This window comes from Protopterus annectens, chromosome 3.part1 (assembly GCF_019279795.1).
Source record: "Protopterus annectens isolate FY-2018-M chromosome 3.part1, PAN1.0, whole genome shotgun sequence".
In the NCBI taxonomy this organism is placed as follows: domain Eukaryota; kingdom Metazoa; phylum Chordata; order Ceratodontiformes; family Protopteridae; genus Protopterus; species Protopterus annectens.
Window position 1 is genome coordinate 1,237,078,404 of NC_056732.1, and position 27,728 is coordinate 1,237,106,131.

A 27,728-nucleotide genomic window follows, 5' to 3' on the forward strand; every position below is an offset into this window, starting at 1 on the left:
TGGTGGACCCCAGCCACTGACAAGCTGTACATCAACAGTTGGAGCTAATACATGACAGAGCAATGTCAGTACCAGGGAAACCATCTCCCATTCATCCCAAGGCCACCATACGGCCACACATACAATCATCCACGGCCGCCAGGGAGTGGTACTGCAGAGGGCACATGAGACAACCATAGGGCCTCCCCTAACTGTGGTAAGGACATGGTTGGGGCACACAGACTTGGCTGGAAATGGTCCAGAATGGTACAACGGTCACTGCACCCACAGACATTGTCTGCAAACCAGCGGACATGTTCCATGCATACATCCACCCCCAAGAGGGGACATATCCATCCCACCAGAGTGTAGCCTCCAAACATCTCATATGGCCTGGAGTGATCCCATATCTCTATGGCGGTTGACACAGCACCAATGGGCACCGATGGTGTCCCTGGCTGTGTGCTACCCATCCTCATTGAGGCCCTCGCCCCACACATGCGCCACTGTGTCATGTTAGCCTTACTATGGGCTATGTCCCCGATGGATGGCATATGGCATCTGTGGTCCCACTATGCCAGGGTAGTGCTCTTATGGACTGTAGACAGCCACACCCTATCAGCTTGACAAGCCTTGTCTGCAAAGCTGTGGGAGGTCCATACAGGTGCCCATGGATACAGACAGCGTGTACAGCCAATACCGAACATACCCACAACCACATAAACAAAGGCGGATCCTCCCCCCCGCACCTGCTCGCCCTGTCTGGAGTGGTCCCCCAGGTCATTGATGGGGATACGCGGGTTTGCACACAGTACCATGACCTGGTGGGAGCGGACAGAGCACACTCCACATGGGACTCATGGAAAGGCTCGCCAGCATACATGTGGGGACATATGTCACCCGATGCTTCTCAGAAAGGTTGGAGGTCACACCACACAGGGTTGGTGTTCCTGGTGCCTTGTCACACTCATACCTGGTCTCCAGTGGAGGCCCACAGGGCTCAGTCCTGGGCCCCTGCCATACGGCATTCGACCTTCCAATGTGCATGCAATCATAGGGGATTGTGGCAGACAAGGTATGCAGATGACTACACACCGCCACCATACCCAACACCCCATGTGACACGGACATCCACCTAGGGCGCCATAGACATGGATAACTGGTGCCAGAGCCATGGCCTGCTACTACATGCCAGAGAAGGTGCAGACCTACCCAGTGTGATGGACATGTTCGCCCAATGTCACATGTAGGTGGTGAGCCATTCAAGATGGTGGACATGTTCATGGAAATGGCTACCACACCTGTCGGTAACCTCTGTCAACACACACAATGGCAATGTGGGTGTGAAGACATTCCACTGTGGCCTCCTGGTCTGGAAGGGATCGCATCCACATCAGGGGTGTTCATTGTACCCCTGTACACATCACACACCTGAGCAATGACTGCGTACAATGGCACATCTGGCCTGTAGCTAACCTGACGCCTGCAGCACTTGGAAGGACCGCAAACATTACACAAGGCGGGATGACGGTGCTAGGACATGTGTCACAAGCTGCACGACCAAGGGGACTCCGCCTGTGAACCTTCCCAGCACATCTGCTCTGTGGTGATCTGTGCCTGGCATACACGGCCATGTCTGACCTGGGTGACATGGGCATATTCCACATCCTAGGCTCCAGGCAAACACGGGCACAGAAGCGACTGTCAGACACATCACCACAAAGATGAGTGGGACGTGCTGGGGGAACAGGGTCAACGGACGGAGACCCCCTACAACACGTAGAGGAGTGCCAGCCCATGTGAAGGAACGGCCCTGACTGCCTTCGCAGGAGTGATAATGACGTGTGGATGTGTGAATATAGTTATGCGCCAGGCATCATCTGTGTGTCAGTGCTGGACGAGGGACTGGGGACTGATGGATGTGGCATCCCCATCCTGAGGGGTGTTAGCAGCCACACACAGTCATGCTAGGTCCACACATGACGTACGGCACATACCCTGTTATGTACATGTGCGCCTATGTACCTATGTAGGGGTCCATGCCGTTGCGGGTACCTGTGCTATGCTGATGTTGCCAGACATGCCTGTGGGTACCCCACGACTACACGTGGGGAACTAATTACAGTGCTCCCAGTAGGCACATGCAAGTACACCATCATTGTCATACGGGTTAACCGAACCAACATGGTGCTACACATGTAACCACCACGCATACTGTGTACACAGATCAATGAATGCTGCACCTGTCCTGCATGGTATGTCTGCTGCATGATGTCAGTGCACAACCCACATCACATACACACCTGTCACCAGCCATACACACACACCACAACATACACATCACATACTATGCGGACACAGGTATCACATACACCTCTCACTATCTTGTCCACCCTGTGCATCAGAATATGTTTGCATAACCGCACTGATGGTGTAGCTCACAGTTATGCGGCAGAGACTTCATCATATGCACAGGGTGATAAGCTAGCCACAGGCATGGGCTGTACCAATGGATGACATCATGTGTGTGTGTAAGGGCCTGTGCATTGACTGGGCATGACTGTGTAGATTGCATGTGGGTGTGGTGGAGCCCTACAGTCGTGTTTGCTGTGTGTGGGTTTGTGTGTACACAGTTCAGTCATCTGTGATGCCTACACGGGTATGCTTGGCAGCCCCAGACTGTACAGTGCAGGTGTTACGGCTCACTGTGTCCGCCTGCGGCGACGTGACCCGCGCCTGCCTGGGGTCGCACGGGCACAACCGGGTGGAGGTACGGACTGTCCACTCTCCGATGTCACATGTCCGCTGGAAACGTGCCCACGCCGGGGCCGTCCAGGGCCACGTCCACGTGGCCTGCTCTGTCCTGGTGTGGTTGGTGTAGTAGCAGCTGCACTGCTGCTGCTACCAGCACTGTGTGGGTGGGCATGGGAGGTGGCACGCACACGCCGACCTGCAGCAGGTGGTGTTGCTGGCCCACGCCCACGCGCCCTATGCCCCACCCCTACCTGGTGTTCCTGCACGGACAGCCCACGCACAAGGATGGCCATGCCTCGGTCGAGGATACCAGCCATCTCACCCAATCTCCTATCCAGAACATCGGCAAGATGCTGTTGGGCATTCGCCAATGCCTGGATGTTGTCATTCAAGGAACGGATTGCAGACCTCTGCAGCCTCTGCCCTTCCTGGTTCTGCCGCTCGCACGCGCCTGCGCCGCCATTACAGTCTGGAACATGCGCCTGGTTATACCAGCTGCTGCACCCTGTACGCCAGGTGTATGTATAGCGGTGCTCCCCCGACGAGCAGCACCTGCCACATGCCTGCGTGGCACTGCACCAGTCATTACACTGGCAACATGGTGTGTACCCACACCTTCTGCAGCCACCACACATTCCTGCTCGGTGCCAACAGACGCTGACTGACCGTCATCTATGGGCAACGGTGTTGGGGTATGTGTCGGCATCTGAACTGTGTGCAGGGATGAAGGGGACGTACGTGTGATGTTCTCCAATGGCACAGTCTCTGCCTGTGACGACCCTGCCTGTGCCTCATGCACATGGTCATCACCACTAGTATCTGTGGGGACACTAGCATCAGATGGACCGCAGGAGGGGAACTCACCTACAGCACCTGTCAATACAAAGACATACCATCGGTTACAATACAGACACACACACACACACACACACACACACACACACACACACACACACACACACACATCATGCATGTGATAATGCAGGTGGCATGCAGCATTCACACACCACAGACCAGTGAATGTAGACCAGACATTCATAGTGGCAGTATGCACACTGCCCTGGTGGGAACAGTACAACAGGCAGGTGTCTTTTAGTAGACATGCAGTACACACATTCATGGTAGTTTGCATGCATCACCGGGATACACCGTGTGGCCACGGGCGAGTTGACAGTACACATGGCTGCCGACACTATGTCATGTACACCGCAAACATGTGTGGTATCATGTGGACATGTGACGATGGTGTCCCACCGCATGCACCACATCACAACGGCTGTCACGGTGCAGTGTTATGTGTACAGTCTACAGATACAATGTATGGGTAACAGGGATGTCTGTGCAGGTGCGGTTGGTGTGAGCTGTGTACATAGCTGTACAGTGTGGAGTGCGGGCACTGTGCCACTGCACAGTAGCAAGACACAGTTATGTTTCTGTGCGATGCGTGACCTGGACCTTCTACATTGCGAAGACTGTAACTGAGTTCAGCTGCTCAGCAGCACTGGTGGACATTGGAGGCACCTGTAGTAGCTGTGGAGAGGCATTCCATGTCACTGGTGTACTACATCGGATGTCCAGGGGGTCCACTACAGTGATGAGCCCACTATGTGTGTACAGGGTGCAACGGTGACTACCCACTGTGGATGTACTGTGTGGCAACATGCCTGTAGGTATCGACCATGGCCTTGTCTGTCTGGGTCATTGACAATTGTGTGTGGTGGACAACGTGCACACGGCCCTGTGGTGGCCCATGTGACATACAACCATACTAGTGTAAGGTGTCACATTCCCTACAGATATGCAGACAGTGTGGATGTCTGCTATGTCGTGCATAGGTCATGTCATGGTGTGAAAATGTTGCAGCCAGACATCCACGCAGCATGGGACATGGCATGTGCCATGTCACAACATGTGCACCCAATGCAGGGCATAGCTCACATTGGTAACACCTGTGCTCTGGCAAGATCACAGCTCACTATGTGGTACTGTGTGCATACTGCAGAGGCATACCGATGCATACTACACATGCAGCCATTGTGGAACACCTACACCATTGTATGCATAGCTGAATGCACGTAACACACCAATAGGTCGTGTGGTGTCATGCCACTCTACGCTAACGGTTGTATCTACTGTACATGGGTGGTGTGTGTGTCGGGTGGTGCAACCTGTATACCGTGACTGGGGCACACACAGGTGTGCATGTCATGCCTGGACACATGTGGAATATCAATACACCATATCATGCCTTTGACTAGCAACAGACTTACCTGCAACAGACCCTTGTGTTTGCGACACGCCAGACGCACCTGTAAAGGGATGACACAAAGGTATACACATTATCCATTACTATCGCCACGGTCAGCACTGTGCATGTCACATCATGCATCTGTGAGTTAGCATGTGCTATGCACATGTCTGCTAACACAACATAGCATACTGTAGTATGCATCTTGTGTGGCCATATACCTGGCATGTATTGCTATATTATGTGTTGTAGTATGACACCCACCCCCACGACACTCATCATACAAACATGCAACACTGACTTACCATGCAGCTCCAAGCTCATAGTTCGGGAGACACCCACCTCCACGATGGACGCATGGGTTTCTGCGTGTTGTTCCGTGGGTGTCCCCAGACTGGCCAGGAGCTCCTCCGTGGCTGTGAGTGGGGCTGGGTTGGTGGCCCACCACCTGTCCCACGCTGTTGTCTGGCGATTGCAGCGCACGCTGTCTTGCATGCCGGATCAGGTCTGTGCAGTGCCTGCGGATCTGCTGATAAGTGCGGTTGTATCCGCCCAGGCTGTTCACCCTCCTGCACATCTCCTCCCACATCTCCTGTCGCTCCTGTGCCTGCTGTGGCACATGACTGAATAAGAGGTCATGATTAGTATGGAGGTATGGGATGTTCACCTCCTCCTCCTGTCAACTGAAAGCGGAAGCCGGAACGTGGCATTATCTGTAAGACATAATGATGGTGGCAGGTCACATTTACACTGCTGTGCTGGCATACTGTTGGAAATACATTGCTATGACAAGTACGACATCTGCACAGTAATCTGTGAAAGGCATCGTGGCAGTGACACAGCTGATGTGTTGGCTTCACACCATTGAGCAGTGGGTGTCACATCATATCTGTGTGCCACCCCATCACACTGTACACGCACCATGTAGATGTTAGCCTGCTGTGGACATGTGTACCTGGCTGCACCTGTGTCCATATCACTTGGCATAGGTCCCCATGTGACGCCGGTGCTACTGTTCACCTGGACGCTGTGTATATGTCAGTACACATCACGACTGTAGCCATTGTGAACGCCAGCAGTGGCACTGTACACATACACATGGACACCTGCACATGCATGTGTTGTGCCATGTACATCCACACAGCACTGTACGGGTGTTGGACAACTTGCCACAGCTCACCTGTGTTGCACATGTGATAGACATAGGGCAATGTGTAACCATGACACATTAGCAGGAAAGGCCATGCATAGCATGTACACACACACATTGTCCAGAGCATCACACAGCACCTGTAACACCACAGGGTGCATCACCGCCACATTACTGCTGTGTATGGTTGATAGTGAGAGTGCCTTTTGTCCATTGCACCATGTAGGATCAGGATAGCTCATGCAGCCTTGCTGGGCAGGTCTGCATGGTATGGCAGGGTATGCCACATACATGGCACTGGGTTGTGATCCACCTGGGGTTGATGATATTGGCAGGGTGGCTGTCCATTCCATATGTCATTGCTATGTGTATATGGACATTCAACATGTCTATCACCATGGTGTGGACACTGGCCTCAAGCGAGGTATGCTGCACGCTGCTTGCTGAGGGTGTGTCTGGTGCATGCAGGTATCAGACATCCATGCATACACTGTAACCCTGGCAGGTGCTATGTGCTGGGATATTGATCAACACAGTGCTGTATGTGGACACACACCGCTATCCCGCACATGGATGGTTGCCTGCACTGATGTGGGTACCACATATGTGTACATCCAGTGCCTGATGCCACCATGTCTGCTGCTGCACTACACACCGCCATCCCTCCCTCTGTGAATGTGGTGTTGGGCACAGCATAGGTATCCATGTATGGGGACAGGGATGTTCACATAGCAGGGTCACTGATGGTATCGCCGATCTGACCATACACGCATGACGCACCCTCACACATACAACCCATTCATATTGTTGTTCACAACGGTGACACAGCTATATTGCTATGCCGGAGACATTCACAGCCATACATACACAGATGCATGCACATCCATCTGTGGCATGGCCTGGACTATTGGTGTGGTTCAGCACATAACATGTTTGACTGCAGCTGGCGAGACCTACTGTGCACATGTCTACACGGTAAGCCTGTTCTACAGTAGGCATCTGTGATGTGCTGTGCACATCTCATATCTGCACATTTGGTTGGTGTCCATCGTCCACGGGCCAGTGGTGGGACACACAGGGATGTTGCTGAACATATATGCATGCAACCCTGTACAGCTGTAACACTAGCCTCTCAGATGCTCATGTGTCGTGGACGTGAACACCGTACACACACATGTGGTTGTGGGCTGCCGACCATACCTATCTCCTCCTGTGGGTTGCTATCATCCCACACACTCCTTGTATTGTATGTTCAGGCTATGCACCTATGTGGGGCTTGTGGGCATGCAATACGATACTATATGCCTTTGCACCCATCACAGACAATGTCACACAGGTACACCGCAGCCGTACACGCCACAGCTTGTTGTCAGCACATCACATGTGGTACACACATAACACATCTCCTGTGGGACATGGTCAATTGTACGGGCATGTCCAGTGGTCACATGCCACAGCTACCCCTACATGACGGCTATGCAGGACATGTGTCTGTACAGCTACTGTCACATGTACACGAGCAATGCCCCCTACCTACATCACATGGTACTACCTGTGGGTATGTGCGCCTGCATCCATGCTATGGCCATAGATGACAATTGTACATCAATATGTGCAACATACCTCATTGGGGTTGTCATGTGCACATGTTCCACGGTCAATGCATTATTTGTGTCTGTTGGGCGGTCATTGTTGTGCATGGTTTACATGGCTGCCATAGCGGACTGTGTGTGATTCCAGGTACTTAATTGGGCTACCAGCATTGTACATTTCCACAGCACATTCCGCCATCATGTAGCCATCTTAGATGACAGTGGGAGGTGTTCCGCCATGTGCACATATGTCACACAGTACGAGGGTGACTGACACACATTGTCAGGACTGGGTTCTGACTGCTGTGGATGTGTGTAATGGTGTTGACAACCATGACTGCGCCAGATGGTGTCATCTGGATGTGTAACATTCACAACACACACCTACATTCACATAGCAGCACATCGTCCACGACAATGGACATTCCTGCATGGACACTGTGTGCGGTATGTCTGTATGACCACTGCATATATCAGTGGTAGCCACCAGCATGGCTGCCTACAACAGCGGTGTGTATCCTGTGCAAACATGGGTTACACCTGTCACAACACACCTGTGTCAGATGGCCCTGTAGTGGGTGACAGTGCAGTTCCATACATCATGTAACAGTATACATCGTGCACCAGTATATTGCAGACATGTGAACGGCTGTGCTACTCGACATATGCACACATGACACATCACCTGGTACACCGTGTCTGCCTTGCCACCTGCTATTGTGACCACCCTGTGATGACATTGTACGCCCACATGGACTGGGACATGTGATGGCTCAATGGTGAATTAACCCTCCGGTGTGTGTCTAGCCAGGTGTCCAGTAGCCAGTGGTCTGCACGCAGGGATACTGTACATTGGCCTACTCTGTCACTGGGACTGTTGACTATGGTCATACTGTACTTATGCAGGCATGTGGTGTTTGTCCAGTCTGATAGTCGTGTTCATCCACACTACCGTGGCACACATGACCTGTGGACATCTGCCTAAGGTGTGCAGCCCACATGTACATCTTCACATGCTATGCTGCCTGTGCAGCAGTGTCACATATCTGTCTCCAGCAGGGCTGTCACAGGTAGGCACAGCATGCAGTGATGTGTGACAATGCTTACACCCTCCACTGTGCTGTACACAAGCACTGCACACACAGTACGGCACGCATGTCATTTATCTGCAGTGCCTGGGACCTGCCTCCATGCCCTACACGGCACACCTGCCAGTCCAGATTGTACACAGATCATACCTCCCAGGCACATACCTGACTGCAACACACACGGGTGGGTGGTTCCCACACCACACAGTGATTTACACACATACTGTATATTCCGAGACACATTGCATCATAGGTAATCCATGTCCAGATACCCATGTTCGTGACCGCAACGCACATTGTGACACGCAACGGTGGATACACTGTACACCACAGGTTACATGCTGGCCGTGTTGGCATACTGTACATTGCACCTAGGACAGTTGCTACTGCTATGTATTGACAGCAACACGCACTTCCCTAGTATGGACTCCCATGTACCCACACATGCTTGGCCATGCAGTAGGCATAGCTGGGTGACACATTACACGACGCATACCATACCTACACTACCCTCGGCATGCACCAAACCTCCATGTGTCTGTGTGCTATGCCTACACACATCCCCCCTCTGTTTGCTGAACATCCATGCTTCTCAGCCCTGCTAGCCACACCCTAGACACACGACCATCGCTGCATCCATGGTACATACGCCTACAGCCGGTTCTACCGACATCCACTGACAGAGGTAGTTGATGGCATGGCACCCGTGCGATGGACAGTCTACATGACTATGCCGACACATATCACAGTGCACTTCCGCTACATTTACGCACTGGTAGGGACCATGCTATTCCACACAGAGACATGGTGGTACTGGCCTTTTCACAGACGCCACAGTGGTATTCCTGTTCCATGCACACGTGCTGTATGGGCACATGTGCAGGCTGTTGCACGGTAGTTATGTTCACATGTGTGTGGTGTGTCACCTGACAGTCATGGTGTGTCCTCATGGTGCATCACATACTCCACAGCTAGCTACCTACACATGACTGCCATACATTGCAGTGTGGGCCCTCACGCAGTGTGCTGGTATGTCTCTGCTGTTTGGCTACATCCACATTCAATGCAGCATACAACACTCATGCAGGCATTGCCGACACAGATGTTGCTGGCATCATGCCTGCCAATGGGGTACCTACCAACAATACACACTCTCACTCACTACAGGGTTCCAATCCATGGCTGGACATTGTATTAACCCTGTGGACACATACATAGTACTGCCATGCACACGTTATGTCCGAGAACACGGTCCCAATGTCACCTCCGGTCTCCGTAGTTGTTGTATGCCGCCAACCTGGCTGTTACATGTCTCTGCAGCAGCACACTGCATTGACTGCTAGCCCATTCATGTACGTTGTGTACCCTGACCACCACACTACCACATCTATCACACTACACATGGGTGGTACTGCATTGCACGTATGGGGCTGCATTTGTACACCCATGACTGGGCCATTCAGTATGGCACTGGGCCACATCCTCACATACATGCTTCACACACTCATTGACGACCTCCATGCCTTTACTGGCACCCTTGTTGGGCTTCTGTGCGCCACAGCACACCACATCCACATGCTGGCCACCTGTCATACCATTGCATGGGTGGTTGGTGTGGTACAGAGGGTATCAACTCAGACATTATCCGCTCTTTGCCCTTCAGCGCCATTCCACTTTATGGTATTGCCAATGTACACATCCAGCATCACATCGCACCTATGTCTCAGGATGTTACGCCATGTGCCTCCTGTACAGGTCACACAGTGGTGCAGGCATATCATGCTAACTACAACGAGTCAGGTACGTGTGACATTGCACAGTCATCAGTCATGTGGCCCCTCATGCTCACTATTTGCTTACATACACTACATGCTGTCACAGAGTATTGTCCATGCCTACATATACCACATCTACATACCTGGCAGCATTCTAGCTCATCCTACTCATATTGCTAACAACCATACAGGTGTCAGTGTGGCAGATATATCATGTAGATATCATTGCATCAGTTACATCACACATAGTGCATACACATCACCTTTGCATAGTGACAGTCATGCAGTGTGTATCACATGGATACTGTCCCTATACATGCATATCACATTGTACATGGTTGCTGTACACACACATGCCCCACATGGTGCTGTGGTTGCCATATACCACTATGGCGTGGGTACACATGTGCAGGGCCGCGCATTTCTGGACCGTATGTCTAGCTGATACATTGGGTGCCCTTGTACCTATGCCATACACACATGTACACGCAGGCAGTGTTACAATAACACATAGGTGGTGTACCTTACACAATGGATACAACTTTACATGTCTCAGTATAGTCATGCCGTGATGTCTACCCGGCTCAGACAGTTTACATATGCAAATGACAGTCATGAAACACATCTGTACTCACCTGCATACCACTAACACAGGGGTGTCATCTACTCTGCCATGGGCCATGTTCTCCGCATTACTGATGCATGTAGTACTCCTACATGGCGTTTGCAGTCGGCAGGGTGGGAGGAGCACTCCTGCATGTGTGCACACATGCCACATTGCGCAGCCTGGGCGCCTGTGTGACCTCCACAGACTGGACACACACCGTGCTGTGGGACATAGGTCCTGTGCACATCCCACAGGGACACACTGTGTCACTAGTCATGTGATAGCTCCCTTGCTGGTAGGGTGACACAGACCCATGGTACCACCACAGCGAAGTACTGTATAGACATACAGTTGACATCCACCTCTGCCGCTCAGTGGACACTACCATGGGGTGACACTACTGTGTACATTGCACATGTGTTTACACACGGCCCTGCCGGACATCATTGTTGCACACATTGCACCTGCTACGGAACGCTTGGACATGGTTACTTGCTGTTCCCTCCATTTCGGTACCTATTCTGCTACTACTCTGTCCCATATGTGCAGGCCATACATATCCTGTTTATGTACATAACATTAGGCCATCCCTCCATCATGCATGCTATGCCTGTGATACTGTCTATGATTTCTGAACATATCCATCATGACAGCTTTGCATTACACATAATTGACATAGTCACCCCTACTGCGAGGGATACGTGCACGCCGTGCGCACATTCCGTATGACATCGACGGTATATGCCCATGCACATGTGTGCTGTGACACTATACATACATGTCCTATCCCCTGCTGTGGCACTTCATTGTTCGACATCCACTGACAGCATCAGCGGGTGGTGGCATTGTTCTGTGTTTGGAATCCCTATGGCGAACCTTGGGTTATCACGGCGTGTACATGTTGTCCCACTGCTGTGCACACGCTGTCCACAGTCGCTGGTATGCTCAGCTTAGCATTACATAACCACCTTTCACCACTCTCTGCCTGATGGACAGGTATCTTTACTTACACACATCGCTCACATACAGTGCAGATTAGTCATACGTATCATGCGTTACACACCAGTACATCTCGTGGGTTCGACTTACCTTTCGCCTTTGCTTCTGTATTCGCCAATATTCTCCTCTAACTCCTTGCTTTCAATGCAGTTTGTGTTCGGTATGAACATACGGTTTGAATATCCAGGAGTCTTCCTTTATTCGCCGTCACCTGAGGCATGTGGGTTCATCACGCCAATAGCTGTTCCTCGGTGTGTAGTTATGCGCATATCACTGGTGATCCTCCTCCATTCGTGACGCTACCCGCGAAACTAGGCCATGGTTCATTCCTCGTGTGGCCGCTGGTTATTTGCGCTACCTTCGTGGGGATGGTATGTATTGTATCATGTTTGTGTGACTGCATACGCTATGTGTGGTGTCAGGTACATTACGCTGTGGTGTTAGCCGTGGATTGTGTGTGTTGGGTATGGTATTCTGTTCGACATGTGGGTGTCCGTGTCCTGGCGGCACCTGTCGATGGCGTTGTGCATTCAGATGTGTAACATAGCTGTTATATTCCTGTACACAACGGATGCAAGGATGCATCGGCTGCTGCTAGTGTTACCCACGTTGCTTGTTGCGGGTATGCCGCTGTCATTGACTGCCTGTATGATTCTGCTACGGTTTTGGCTGTTATCCCTTTGATATGTGCGATGGGGTATATCTGCGGATGTGGGTGACGGGTACGGGTGTGGGTCTTGCATTTATACATACAAGATATGCTTGTGTGTGTGCTCCATCCCTGCTTGGGGAGCTGCAGGTTACCTGTCTGTTGTTCTGGGAATGTTTGTTTTGTTGATGTCGTGTGGTGTCGGTATCGCCTGCATGTGTGCTTCCTGCACGATTCCTCCTTCACATCGGTTATATATCTGCGGATGTTCGTCCGCGCCTACTATCCATTGGCATTTTGTCACTGATAGTTACGGTGATTGTGGTCCTGTACTTGGGACGGCCTGTATGCTACCGTAGCCTCCTATTCGTGTGGCGCTTTGCTTACTTAACGGTCGTGGAACACACAGCGGTATTTACGGACCGTAAGTGTCCACGATCGGTGCCGGATAGCACATTCGTATTTTCGCCAGACATGCCTGATGCTGTGTAACGCTGTCGACCTATCGTGTTGAGTCTACCATATGGCCGCCATACATACGGTCATGGTTTGTTCATGCGCCCTTTGCTTCTCCTGTTGACTATGGTCCCGTGGTACATTCTGCGACATTTCCGCTTTGCATCGCTTTTACGCCGCCACGCCGCCTAGCCACTGAGGAGATGTCAGTACTACTTTGTGGGTACTGCTGTACATACGCCTATGGTTCCTGTACTGTATGCCTACGCATGTTATTACACTCCGCCTGTGACATGTCACCTACATACACATTTTACAGTGGCACACACATTACACACACACAGCGGAACACACGACAACCTCACCTCACACATACACATATTGCCGCCATAGCTCTCAACCTTCCATTTCCAAAATGAGGAACACACACATTCATAATGTGGAACAAATGGGCAAACTGTGGAACACATACCAATGGCTTACTAACAACTTCAGCTACGAAGGTCATAGGATGGTTAAAATATGCTGATTTACTTACAAAGAAGAACCTTTAATGAATTACTATGATTAATTTCTATTTACCAGGATTTCATTTAAATACATTCCTAACAATGAATGTGTGACAGACTATTTCAATGTGGAACTTTGAGGAACTGCGAGGAACATGAACTGTTTTAGACCCCAAATGAGGTACGTTCCTCATAATGACGCACACTTGACAGGTATGATTGCCGCCGCACCGACGGTTGCACACAGTACCTACGCTGGTCGCATCGCCGGGCGGTGTGTACCTCCGCACTCATATCCTATGGATATGACACGCACATATCCCGCTACTGTACCGTGGCCTGGCGATCATCCCGACCCACGGATATGTATTGATGCAGGTTGACATTTCCATGGCTGGCGTTCCTGCTCTGCCCACCCTCCGGATGATCGGGTTGTCGCTCACTATATTTACTATGTGGGGATTTCGCCTTACTTATCTGTAAACTTGCATCCCTGGGTTCCATATTAACCTGTTGTACTTTATATCTGTGTATGTGTACATATATTTCTACGTGTGTACTGATATCTATTTCCGTATCTGTGTATGCACATAAGTACATATGTAGTCGACTTGCGGCGACAGTGGCAGCATACGGCTACGCCGCTTGCTGTAGGCCCGGCGGTTGAGGTATTGGCGGACCATGCTCTGCTGGCTATTGGGTGTGCAGTGTTTGGGTGGTGCCTTTGTTGGAGTCACACATAGGTCCGCCCATACGGTACACATTACGGGCGGACATGTTTGTGTGGCGCCCATTTCACTGTGTGTGCAGGTAAGGAGGTGTCAGTCCATGGGGCCTACGCTGTCAAAGTATGTGCTATGCCCTCTTTGCCAGGGCGTAGGCATATTGGGTACGCCACGCCTACCTACTGGGGCTGGCACAGTGTGTTCATGGCGCTGAACGCCCTGTGCCTGTGCTTGCCTTGGCAGTTGTGGCGGGCTTGGTGGCCCTAGACCATTATGTCCCTGCAGCAGCTGTTTCCGCAGAATCATATTGTGTAGCATACAACATACTATGAATATGTGGGCACATGTGCCTGGAGAGTACTGCAAGGCTCCACCGGATGTATCCAAGCACCGAACCGTGATTTCAACATCCCAAACACACGCCTATGATTATTCTGGTTTGTGCGTGTGCCTCATTATGGCATTCTTGCATGTGTGTGTGTGCATTTCTGATGGGTGTCATCATCCACGGCTCCAGTGCATAGCCAGCATCCCCACAAGGTGACCTTGTGTGATGTCCCCTGGCGAATACCTGATACAGCTGTGAGGCATGCCAGATATGGGAGTCGTGGTAGCTTCCAGGGCTGCCAGCACACACATCCATGATAATGCCCCGCGCATTGCACACGACCTGGCAATTGATGGAGGGGTATCCCTTGCGGTTTATGTAGCGCCTACCCTGCTCCTGGCGGTGACTTGATTTCTATGTGCGCACAGTCTATCGCACCCAGTACCTCCGGTATTGTGCCACACGGTGGAAGTGGCGATATTGCTAGCCAACTCCTCCTGAGATCTGGGGAAGTTTATATACTCATGGGCATGTCAGAACATGGCATCCAGGAACTGGTGTAGTACCCTGGATGCTGATGCCTGTGAGATACCCATTATATCCCGGTTGGCCTTTGAAAGGTACCTGTAGCCAGTATTCGCAAGCTCACACATACCTTTGTGTCCACTGGGATGGGCCCTCTGTTGTCTCTTGTTCTCAGGCGTGGCCGCACAGCTCCACTATTTGCTGTAACGTGTCCCTGTCCACCCTGTAGCGCTCTACTATCTCCAGGTCTTGCAGCCCCTGGTAGGTCACCCTTGGTCTGAACACTCTCCTTCTCCTATGAGGCCTACGGTAGTTGTCGGCACCCTCCTCCGCAACTCCGCCTGTCTCTGACACATACCTATGCATCACGGCCACGGCGGCACCCAACATATACATATTAAAAGTTCCCCGTGTGTTTACACCCTACGGTGCGGCGCTTGGGAAATCGCGCTGTGTGTTGTGTGCATTCACACTTTATACTGTTGTGCTGTATACCCGGTGATGTCATTGGGTGTGTCTGTGCAGCCGTATCTGTGGATTATCTTCGGTGTTTTACCGCTGCAACTGCAACGGTATTGCCTTTAGTGTTACATTACAGTTGCCTGCATTGGCTTAGCTTTGCATCTTACATTACTGTTTCTGCACGTTGCTGTACCTACTATTGCCTGCAGTGCATCCTGCAGGCACATGGCATATGATGCATTTTGTCTGCCGCCGTTATGCTACCTCTGTACTTGGCTGTGCTATTTCGGTTCTTTGCTCTTTGCATTTCTACTACATCCCCTACTATCTTTGCATTCCTATCCTCCCTTTTCCCGTTTTGCAGGAGTCTGCATGCAGAGTTGTCAGCTGCCGCCGCTTGCCCTTCCTGGATTGATTGGTGTTGATTGCTCATTACGGCTCCAATTACACTGCTTCCGCATTTCCTCATATTCTCCGCTACCTTCCTATATCCGTGGTTGTTGACGGGAGGCCGCCACATGACTGGGTTGGGGAACGAGTCATCCTCGTGCACATGCATCTATGCGGCATTATGTACTCTCAGCGCATCTATTTCCTCACACGCCAATCCTGCTGTGGTAATGTGCATTGTACAGCCCATGTTTGCTGGCCTCCAATGTGCTTCCTCCTACAGTGGCACACCCTCTGCGATTGACATGTATCCCGTAGGCCACTCCTCGGTGTACTACCGCTGCGCCGTTGCTCCATCCTTACACCGGCGCGGTTTTGCGATTCACTATTATCTGCCTCATTTGCATGGCATTGACTGCTAAGGCATGGGTACGAGGCCGAACACTGCCGCCACTCCTTGACAACCCTTGCGCTGGGGTTGAGGCTTTCCATACATACTATGGTGTGTGGTGGCTGTGCATCTGATGTGTATTATACTGCTCTTTTAGGACATTCTCATATTATTTAATTGTTTTGCACCTTCTGTGCACATATCCGGGGTTCTGCTGTGGTTTCTGCGCATATAACATTTATGTCATTATATACAGTTTGGGCATGTTTTCTTTGGACATTCTCGGTGCCTTTCGCCATTGGCATATTGCACCTGTATGATACCTGACGCTGACAGCCTTCCATTACTCCTTGGTCATGTTTGGCTAAATGTAAACCGCTTTTTGGTTTACATTGCCGTTCTTACGCTACGCCTGCCCAACTTCGTGGATCGCTATTTGCCTTCATTTGCATGGTGCAATACCGCACACAGTGTGATTAGCATACCTACGCGGGCGGCGAGGTCCGCGACGCCGGTAGTGCACGGGATTGATTCATACCTGAATCGCTCGGTGGCCATATTTGGCTTTATAACGCCGACGCTATGCGGGCGCCTGGCGCAAGGTTCATGAATCCCGGGGAGGGTGTTAGTCATAGATAGAACTGTATGTGTAACATTTAGTTTCTAATGGTACTGTACAAAATGAAAAGAAATGTGGCATATTAATCATATTTTAGTAGTAGATGCACAGTGATTTGAATATTAGGGACCTGCTTAAGACTACAGCATGATAGAAGACAGTGACATCAGCTATTTCCTTTTGACTTGTGGAAAAAAGATATTACCACATTCCTATGAATGTTTATTTTCACAATTTTTAGTTACCATAATCCCAATAATGAATGTGCTAGTCGTGGTCAGAAACATCTAGAGAAAACAATGGGTTGTCAGGAAGCTACTGCTTTGGGCAAACATTGCATTTGTAAATGTATTTTATGAAGTACTTAATGTTAGTATATTAGTGTGAGTAATGTAAATACTATGCTGCTCACACAACATTGCATTGTATCTGGTTAAAATTGGCAAGATTGCAGAGAAAACTGCCAGTTGTGTGTGGCTTCTGTCTAGCACAGCTGCAAAGAAGTGCCATTTTCAGGTGAATGCTTATGCATTTCATAGGTATAATAGAAAATAAAAGGCACCTGAGAGTTATGATGATTTAATCCTTTGCCAGTACCCACCCTTAGGTTATGCCCAATTGTCTAGGAGGACCAGACCAGTCAAGCCCAGGGTGAATGTGTGGGTTCCCATCCAGTCACTAAGTTCCTTTTAAAGGCTGATGGTCTATCATACTGCCTAATATGCAGGAGAAGACTATTCTAAAATTGGGAGAGGCATTGGGTGATACACCTGTCTCTCCATCGTGTCTTATTTATCCGTTAGTTTAGATTTAGGTTCTTGTATCTAGTATTAGTAGAATTATTGGACTTGTGATGTTTTTCAAATTTATGTCAGTATCTTACAATGTGAGTGTTGCAAACTAACCTCTAATTAGTCATTTCGAAACTTGTGTCACAATGAAAAATACAGCTGCTATAGTTAGTAATTCCTTAGTTTGTAAAGCTGCTGAGATACTGAGATTGTTCACACAATTCTACAAAAATTTGCATAAAATCTGCGGATGATGTTTATAAAGTAAAGTTATGTTGCCACTATTGGAACCATTGTCAGTGCATGTGTATTATGCACAACTCTGGCATTTATTGTTCCTTAACAACAGTTGCAGGTAAAGTCTTATGAGCATTTCTTTGACTATGCATCATTGTTCCTATGGAAGAAATTCATTAAGCATTTCTGTGCCCCTTCAGAGGTGGTTAATTAGAAAAAGCACAGTTTCAGGAGTGGTGATGGTTCACAAGCATTGTGAGGGAAGATTTTTTTTGTTAACCTTCATTTAGATGATGCTTAAATGTATTGAAAATTCCTTTGAAAACATCTCTAGGTAAAACATGCACTACAGTAATTTCAAAAATATGTCAGATAATACAGTAAGTTCCTAATAAGGGGTAGGAGACTGGTAGATATTTATTAACAGGAGTCTGACATTGATCTGACAAACAGATACCTGAATGGATTTGACCACATAAGTGTATTTTTACTAGACAAGATACACTTTAATCAAAAATAGCATATATTAACAGTTGGAAAGTATGTAAAAGGTATCTCGATTTTGGGAAAATATTGATTCCGATTACCTAGCTTAAAATAAAGTTCTACAATGTCATTATTTTTCAGAAATCTGTTGACAACTTGCCCTGTGTCACAGTTGTAAGTTGATTATGCTGGTGGCCTTTTGAGACTGGGAAGGGGTTTAAGCAGCGAGCAGTGTTAGCCATGGTGGTACAGTCTTTCACCATGGAAATGTTGAAATCCTTTTGGAATATGCTTTCAGCAGATTTGGAAACAGACGTATGGCAGGGACAGGTCAAGTACAACATTAGCAGTGCAAATCAGAATCTAAGTTGAAAGATTGTGATGCATTTGTGGTAATGGAGGAAAACAAGCAAAACTTTCAAGATGATGTTCTTCGTGTTTCACTGTTGCAGTCATTACATTTGGGTAATCTGCTGGCAGGTTGCCCTCAGTCGGCCTGAATTCCAAAGTCTTGGGTCCTGCGTCGGTTGCTGTCTCCTCTTCCATGACGTCAGGTCGTCAGGGGTATAAAACAAGCAGCCGACGCCATTTTCTTTAATCCTTCTTGCCGCGCAGTGCCCGAAGCAGAAGCATTTCGCAAGTGCCGGTCGGCCGACTACTGAAATATTCGCGTTTGAGTTTCAGAACCGAAGTCTTCAATAAAGCTAAGTACCCTGTTGGGAAAACTTTTTTCTTGCTTTTTACCAATGTCAGAAAAAGTTAATAATTGTATTACTTGTGGGAAGCAAATACCTCATAATGATTTCCATTTATACTGTATTCCTTGCCTAGGCCCTGTTCACAACATGCCTGGCTGTCAGTTTTGTGCTAGATTTAACCAACGCACTATTAAGCGTCTGTATATTTTTGCATCTAAGTATTTTTGGAAACAGATTTAACTACCCAGAGATGTCGTTGGATAGCAATCCGACTACTGGAGTACATAAAAACGCAAAGAAAAGAATAGAGAAAGGCAGTCGAGATCCAAAACCGAAGACTAAGCTTCTCCTAAGCCAGTCACTGGTTCGCCGGACTCAGTGAGGCACTTTTGCAGCCCCTGATACCCGCTACCTTTGAGTCGCAGGCCTCTACCGACACTCATGTGGAGTCCGGCATGCCGCAAGATACTCAAGGTATTGGACCGACGGATGTATCTCCCTTTGATGGGTCCGGAGCCGCTGACCAGGCACCGGCTTCTGAGGGTGTATTCAGACCTCAACATTTTTATATCAAACCAACGAAAGCTGCAAAACCAAAGGCAAAGACACCTTCTAAAACTAAAATAAAGACGCCTGAGCCACGTGCACAGGCCTCTATGCCTAAAAAACAGATGATCAAAATGGCTGAAGACCTTATTACCTTGATCAGGGGTACCCATCCCCCTCCAGATAAGAGGCCTAGGCAAGACACTGACTGAATCTTCAGATCAGGTTTCTATTTCTTCTGATGCCTCTTCTGATCAGGAATTATCTTTTCCTCCCTATAAGGATTCTGATGCTGAGGAGTCTATTCCATCTGCATCTCCTCCTGAGGATTATTAATTTGGAGAAACCTTGCATACTTTGATGGAGCATTTTCACTGGGAGAGTCAAGACTTCTCAGAATCAAAAAAGAGGCTCAGGGATTTCCTCCTTCTCCCTCAGCACAAGCCTTTAGCCATTCCCCCTGTGTTAGACATTGTGGGTGATGTTTTTTTTCTTTACCTCCGCCTCCCAGTAAGCCTGACAGGTATTACAGGGTCCCTGACTCTCATAAATTTTTATTTAGAAACCCTGCTGCTGATCCCGAAAATATTTCACAGGGTCCAAAGGGAGTTAAGGCCTCAACAGCAAAAAACCCTACACCCTCCAACAGAGATTCAAGGGCGCTGGACAGATGGGGAAAAAAGATTTGTACGGCAACCTTGGCGATTAGGGCCTTAAACTGTCAATTTCATATGCTTAAGTACCAACAACACGTTATGGGATTGCTGAAATAGAGAAAATGATGTTGATTTCAGAATGTGCAGAAAATAAGGAATTGCAGGGATTATTGCATGCAGCTGAACAAGTTGGAAAGCATAATTTGCAATGTGGTTTTGATTCTTTAGAGGCCTCCTGCAGGGCCGCAGTTACTGAATCTGTGATTAGGAGGCATGCCTGGTTAAAGGAACAAAATTTGCCTGTTCACGTTAAAGCTAAATTACTAGATGCACCTTTACAGCATGATTTTCTGTTTGGTATTAAGGCAGAAGAGGTTTTAAAGAAAATGGAAGACAAAGCTAAGTCTATGCAAACTGTTAAAGATTTCTTACAAGTGCAGCCACCTAGATTCAGTAGACACTGGCCTACAAAAAATTAGTCCTTTCCTGTGTCAGACAGAGCTCAAAGGGGCAAATCCAGATGCCCTAAGGGTTCCAGGTACCAAGCTCAAGACTCATACAGGTCAAAGCAAATGGGGTGCATCCACCTCCAGATCTGGAGGAGATAAAGCGCAAACCTACAGAAAGCAATCCCAATGACTTCCCTCTGCCTACACCAAGCAGTTATCTTTTGGCAGCACCCATAGGGGGAAAATTAGCACTTTTTGCTCAAAATTGGCAGTTAATAACCCAGGACAAGTGGGTACTGAACATCGTATCACAGGTATACAGATTCCATTTCCACACTCTGCCAATGACAAATGGTTGGCCAGACCTGCCAAAAAAACAATGGGCAGAGGCACAGAAACAGGTTACGTCCCTCATGCATATGGGGGCCATTGAGACAGTACCAGAACAGGAAAAATGACAAGGTTTTTACTCAAGAATGTTCTTGGTACCCAGAAAGGACAAGGCCTGGCAGCCAATACTGGATTTATCGATTCTGAGCACATACCTGGACATTCCAAAATTCAAAATGCTCACTTTGCAACAACTTCTGCCCATGCTGGGCAAGAATGCTTGGCTGGTGACTTTAGACTTAAAAGAGGCATACCTGCATGTCCCATTAAGACAATTGTGCAGAAGATACCTCAGATTCAAGGCTGGCTTAATGCATTACCAATTCTCTGCACTGCCCTTTGGCTTATCTACTGCGCCCAGGGTCTTTACAAAGTGCCTGGCACCAGTAATTGCATTTTGCAGACAAAGAAGTATTCAAATGTATCCTTACTTGGGCGACTGTCTCATTCAAGCAGAGAACAAGGACACTCTTCTACGACACCTGGCATTTGTGAAAAGGCTTCTAGCATGCCTAAGGTACACAATAAACGAAAAGAAGTCACAACTGGTACCCTCTCAAACGATAACATTCTTGGGTGCAAGCTTGCATACAACTGCCCAGATGGCTTACCTCACGCCAGACAAAGGCAACTGACTACTTACTTCAAACTGATGGCAACAAAAACCCAGTCTTCTGCAAGACAAATTCTGCAGGCTATGGGCTTCATGGCATCCTGCATCTCATTAATTCCATATGCAAGACTGCATATGAGGACACTTCAATAGTACCTAAAAGGTTTATGGAGTCAACATTCACACAGTCTGGAAACAATGATTCCTCTCATCCCCTGCCTGCAACAGGAATTTCTATGGTGGGCAAAGGCCTGTCACCAAAACATGGGACTGCCCTTCACTCTACCCCCTGCCAGCCAAACCTTAACAACAGACGCATCAGATTATGCCTGGGGGGCCCACATGGCAGGAAGATGCATTCAGGGCATATGGGCACCAAATCAAATGCATCTACATATCAACCAGAAAGAGATGCTAGCTGTTCAAAATGCCCTAACAGCCTTCAAGGATTTACTTCATCTAGGACAACTACTGATAAAGACGGACAACACCACAGTCATGTGGTATATAAACAAGCAAGGGGACACACACTCATACCCCCTTTGCAGATTAGCCATGGCACTGTGGGACACAGCTTTGACCTACCAAATAAATCTTCAAGCTCAATTCCTGCCAGGAAAACAGAACACTCTGGCAGACGATTTAAGCAGAAACCTGATGGACCCTCACGAGTGGAAACTAAATCCACAAGTATTCAGCATGATAACAGAGAAATGGGGGAGCCCAGACATAGATCTATTTGCCTCTCCTCAAAATTATCAATTGAAAATATTCTGCACAAGGATTTATCACAGACAAGCATGGAAAGTGGACGCCCTATCCTTCAGTTGGAAAAACCTGTCCGTTTACGCCTTTCCTCCTCTGCCTCTTCTACCCAAGGGCCTCCTAAAAGTCAGACAAGAGAAGCCAAAGATGATATTAATTGCCCCAGACTGGCCCCAATAATGCTGGTACCCTATCCTAAGGAACTTGTCTCAATACCCAGCTTGGACCTTGCCTCAAAGACCACAACTACTGTCCCAGCAAAACAATCAGATCTTGCACAATCAACTACAGACTCTGAACCTGGCAGCATGGCTAATCATGTAATCATACGAATGACACCTCTCAGTAAAGCTGTGATGGATGTCATTTTGGAAGCCAGAAGGCCTAGTACTAGAAAATCTTATGCTGACTAATGGAAAAGATTCTGTACTTGGAATCAAGCACAAGGAACTGATACAGCAGAACCACATATTCCTCAGATATTACAATACTTAACTGAGATGCCTGACAAAGGCCTATCTTTCTCATCAATAAAAATCCATGCTTCTGCCATTTCAGCTCATTACAATACAGAGCCACCTATCTTTTCTCATCCTTTACTAAAGCAGTATCTTAGAGGAGCCAAAAACCTAAGGCCTCCTAGAAGATCACCATTACCTGCATGGGATCTCAATTATGTGTTGGAAAAGTTCACCCTGCCTCCATTTGAACCAGCCACTACTGCTGATATAAAGTTCTTGTCATGGAAGACATCTCTGCTATTAGCAATTACCTCAGCAAGAAGAGTTTCAGAGCTACAGGCCCTCATGGCTGTAGAGCCTTTTATCATATTTTACCCAGACAGGGTGTCTCTGAGGACAAATCATACTTTTATGCCTAAGGTGGTTTCCAGTGTGGCTCTTAACCAAACTATTCATCTGTCAACTTTTTATCCAAATCTGCAAAACAAAGGGGAGAGAATTCTGCATTCCTTGGACGTACACAGACAGCTAAGATTCTACTTGAGCAGGACAAAAACTGTAAGAAAAACTGAGCAATTATGCTGCAGGATCAGAAGGAAAGGCTATCTCAAAGCAGACAATTTCAAAGTGGATAAGCCACTGCATCTGTTTCTGCTACTTACACCATGGTAAACCTGTGCCCAAGGGCATTAGGTCTCATTCCACGAGAGCTGCAGCTACTTCGGCAGCCTTTCTCAGAGGAGTACCAACCAAAAACATTCTAGAGGCTGCTAGTTGGAGTTCTGTTCACACCTTTACAAAGCATTACCATTTGCCTCTCTACTCTTTAGGTCCAGGGCAAGCTTTGCTACTGCAGTGCTGCAGGGCCTTATAGCCGCACCTAATGCTGTTTAGCTCCAGCCTCCCAACCATAGCTTTGGAATTCTACCCAAATGTAATGACTGCAAAAGTGAAACATGAAGAACATAGTACCATTGTGTACACTTACCATAAATGTAGATGTTCGAGTGTATTCACTGTTGCAGTCCTGCAGTCCTGCTTTCCCTCCCTCCATCCCCCTTCTCTCTCTCTTTCTCTCCTTACAGGGGACATTTTGATATTTACTTTCTATTGGCGGGGTTTTTACACCATGGCCTGGCTCCCACTTGGGGTCTCCTGACAGTTAGGGCAAGAAAAACTGATGTAATGGTGTCGGCTGCCTTACTTTGTGCTATTGACGACCTGACATCAGTCTTGAAGCGACAGCAACTGATGCAGAAATACTAAGCCTCTGGTGTTCGGGCTGGCTGAGGGCTACCCTGGCAGGGATAACCCAAATATGATGACTGCAACAGTGAATACATTGGAATATCTACATTTATGGTAAGTGTACACAACTGTACTTTATTTACCTATATATTAGTAATTTCTGAATTTCCATATGGCAGAATCTTTTCTTTATGTCTGTTTTATGTGTAATCCTGCAAAATCATCAGTTACAAACATTGGAGGCGAATTTTTGTTTACATATGTTTATTTATTTTTTGTAGAACTAATAATTATAGGCTGAGTGCATTGCTGCTATAAGAGACTATTCTTGGCTTTGAAAACTAGCAAAATGCTAGATTCCTAAATTATTCATTATTATATTTTTATACAGGTAAAAGTAAAAAACGTACAGGGCAAAGCAGAAAAAAGCCATTTACGAAATGAGATAAAGTTGCTGAGAAAGGAGTTAAAGGAGAGGGAGGAGGCTGCCATGAGACAAATCTTGAAAGATGCTGATGTTATTCTTGCAACAACTACAGGTTGGAAATGTGTTTTAGTTTTTTTTTTTTTTTTGTTTATTTGTTTTTCCTTTTTTCATCTTTTTTTTTTTTTTTTTTGTATGGTCTTCTGTTTCTTGATTGTCTTTTACAGAAATGTTGAATCTTCCTTGAAGTCAAGCTCCAGCAGCACTTATAATGATTGAGGTGATAACTATGAGGTCTGAAGGACATAGATCAGTTATTTTTTTCTTCTTAAACAGACCCACATGGATTACCAGCAGGAAGTGTACATCATAAATTGATGTAAGAAGTCATTGTTATGTGTGCTTTTCAGTGCTAACTTTGGAAGCAGGGCCAAGCTTCATGTTTTGTTTTCTAGGTGATTGTTGACATGGTAACTGCTATCCATCAAGCCTACCCTTGAGCAGACAGCATCTATTTATTCCTGTGCCCTGGGGTTCCACCCAGTGCAGAAGCAACAGCTTCTGAAGGGGGACAATTTCCCAGGCAGCTATGAGGGTGCTTTGTGCTGCTGTTAATATACCTGCATTAAGACCATTTAGATAGCTCCCCCCCCCGGTAGGGGGATGTGTGATCTGCGTCATGACTGTGGCCAATAATGCCTTTATCGTCTGAATGTCTACTTTTGCAGACTTGATATGAGGTCGGCCACCCATTGATAGCTGGTTAAGCCTAATGCCCACCCTCTGGCTACCTCTCTGTGTCACCATCCCTTCTCCAAGGGATAATAATGTGCATAGCCTGTTCTACCAATCTATCCTCCCCTAGGCTAGGATCTCTCATGCCCTCTGCTAGCACTTTCAAGTGCCCAAGCCGCTGCATAAACTTCAGTCACCTGGGCAGTAGTCATGCCTTTATCCATCTGTGCCACCAGTATTGACAATTCATTGTTAAAAAATCTGCTGCTGTTATAAAAGTGAATGTCTGCTGTTACAATGAACTGGTTCTTTCTTGACCCTTTTCAGTCATAAACTTGTGCCACAAGGGCATGGGATAAATGCAGTGTAAATATATGGACATTTTAGAGTACCTAGTTTACCAGATTGTTTTTATGCGGTGAATGGAGTACCCTGAGAAAACCAGTGCATACACAAGGAGAACTTGCATATTCAACTCCATCAATGAACAGACGTCAGGAATGAATTCCATACCCTGGAGCTGTAACACATAAGCTTTAACCACTGAGCCTTCAAGCTATCCACATAACTTTTGAAATATGCACCTTTCATCTTTCGGGCACTTACCTTCACTTCTTGTAGTTGTTTCATAGCCCCCCCCCCATCTGGGCATCACACTACCACTTTATAAGTCTGTCAAAGTTCTGGCTAAGAGATGCATAGTATGAGGCAAATTTTTACAAAATGCTGACAGTTAATTTGTCTGCAGGTAATTTTCTTCCTGCTGGTCATAATAATTCCAGTTTGTGGTAGCGTCACTCCACAACAACACCAAAACCAAGGAAAAAGTAATGCCAGCAGCTCAGATGGTCCTTCGAAATTATTTAGTTAAAACATAAAATGCTAAAACCAATATAAAAAGCTGAAAGATCAGTGACAGACCAACCTCTCTCTCCAGAGTTTTTGTCATTATGTGGTTGTGACAACAAACTGTAATTACCAAAACCAAGGAAAAAGTAATGCCAGCAGCTCAGATTCTCCTTTGAAATTCTACTCTTTTATTTAGTTAAAATATTAACACTAATATAAAAAGCATGTTGCTACAACATAAAATATCTTTCCGATAAAGCACTTTTGTCCATTATATTGGACTTCTTCAGAATAATTTAAGTCAACACATTTCTGCCCTTTTATATCATTTGTTAAGTTCATTTACGTCATGAAACAATTGGAATGATTAACCCTTGCATGGATGTTATTTAAATGTAGGTCCAATAAAATTTCATCATGTTTTCAGTATTTCCCTTAATTAATGTTAAACATTTACACAAAACTATTTTAATTTAAATTTGTAAGAATAGTTTTACCGGTTATTGACTGTTGAATTATGTAGCTAGGGTCTACTGAGTTTGGAATTGGGTGACTAACTTGCTGAATGATGAAAAAGACCCAGTAGTTTTTTAATGGACCTATGTTTAAATAACATGTGGAAGACTCTGTTTTCTTAGAGGAAGTTAATTTCATCAAAAAGTTGTTTTTAGAGATGGGCTATCCTGGTGACTTACTTGACATTATGGCTCAGGAGGTCATTTCCAGGAGAGATTCTGATTTTCCTCCTATTTTATTAAGGGGGTTTGTTAAAAAAGAACAGAATGAATTAGAAAGGGGTACAGACATTAATATCAAGGGGGCAGAAGGTCCTAGATTTTGTTTGGACATGAACATGGATAGCAAGTTTATTCATCAGATCATCAGTGACAGTTGGAAAGTTGTTTCTGGAAATGCGGACTTAGCAAAAGCCCTTGGTAATGGCCCCCATTTTATTATTAAGTATATGTTAGAAAATAACAAATCAGCCCCCCCCCCCACACTTGTGGTGAAACCGGTGACATGTTTAAATGTTCAGGGTGTAGGGCATGCAGATTTATTTTTGAGGGTCCCTTTGTATTTTTGCAACACTTGAATTACACTGTCCGAGTTCCTGGAAAATTGCATTATGGCATC

The 27,728-nt window shown here is 47.4% G+C and overlaps 1 protein-coding gene across 1 annotated transcript in view; it reads left to right on the plus strand.

Moving 5' to 3' along the window:
- Positions 1–27,728, plus strand: part of IGHMBP2 (immunoglobulin mu DNA binding protein 2) — a 751,785-nt gene that overhangs the window by 268,698 nt on the left and 455,359 nt on the right. The window contains exon 8 of the mRNA XM_044067302.1: positions 24,978–25,125. Within this exon, the coding sequence (XP_043923237.1) occupies positions 24,978–25,125 (148 nt within the window). The remainder of the gene's footprint in view (positions 1–24,977; positions 25,126–27,728) is intronic.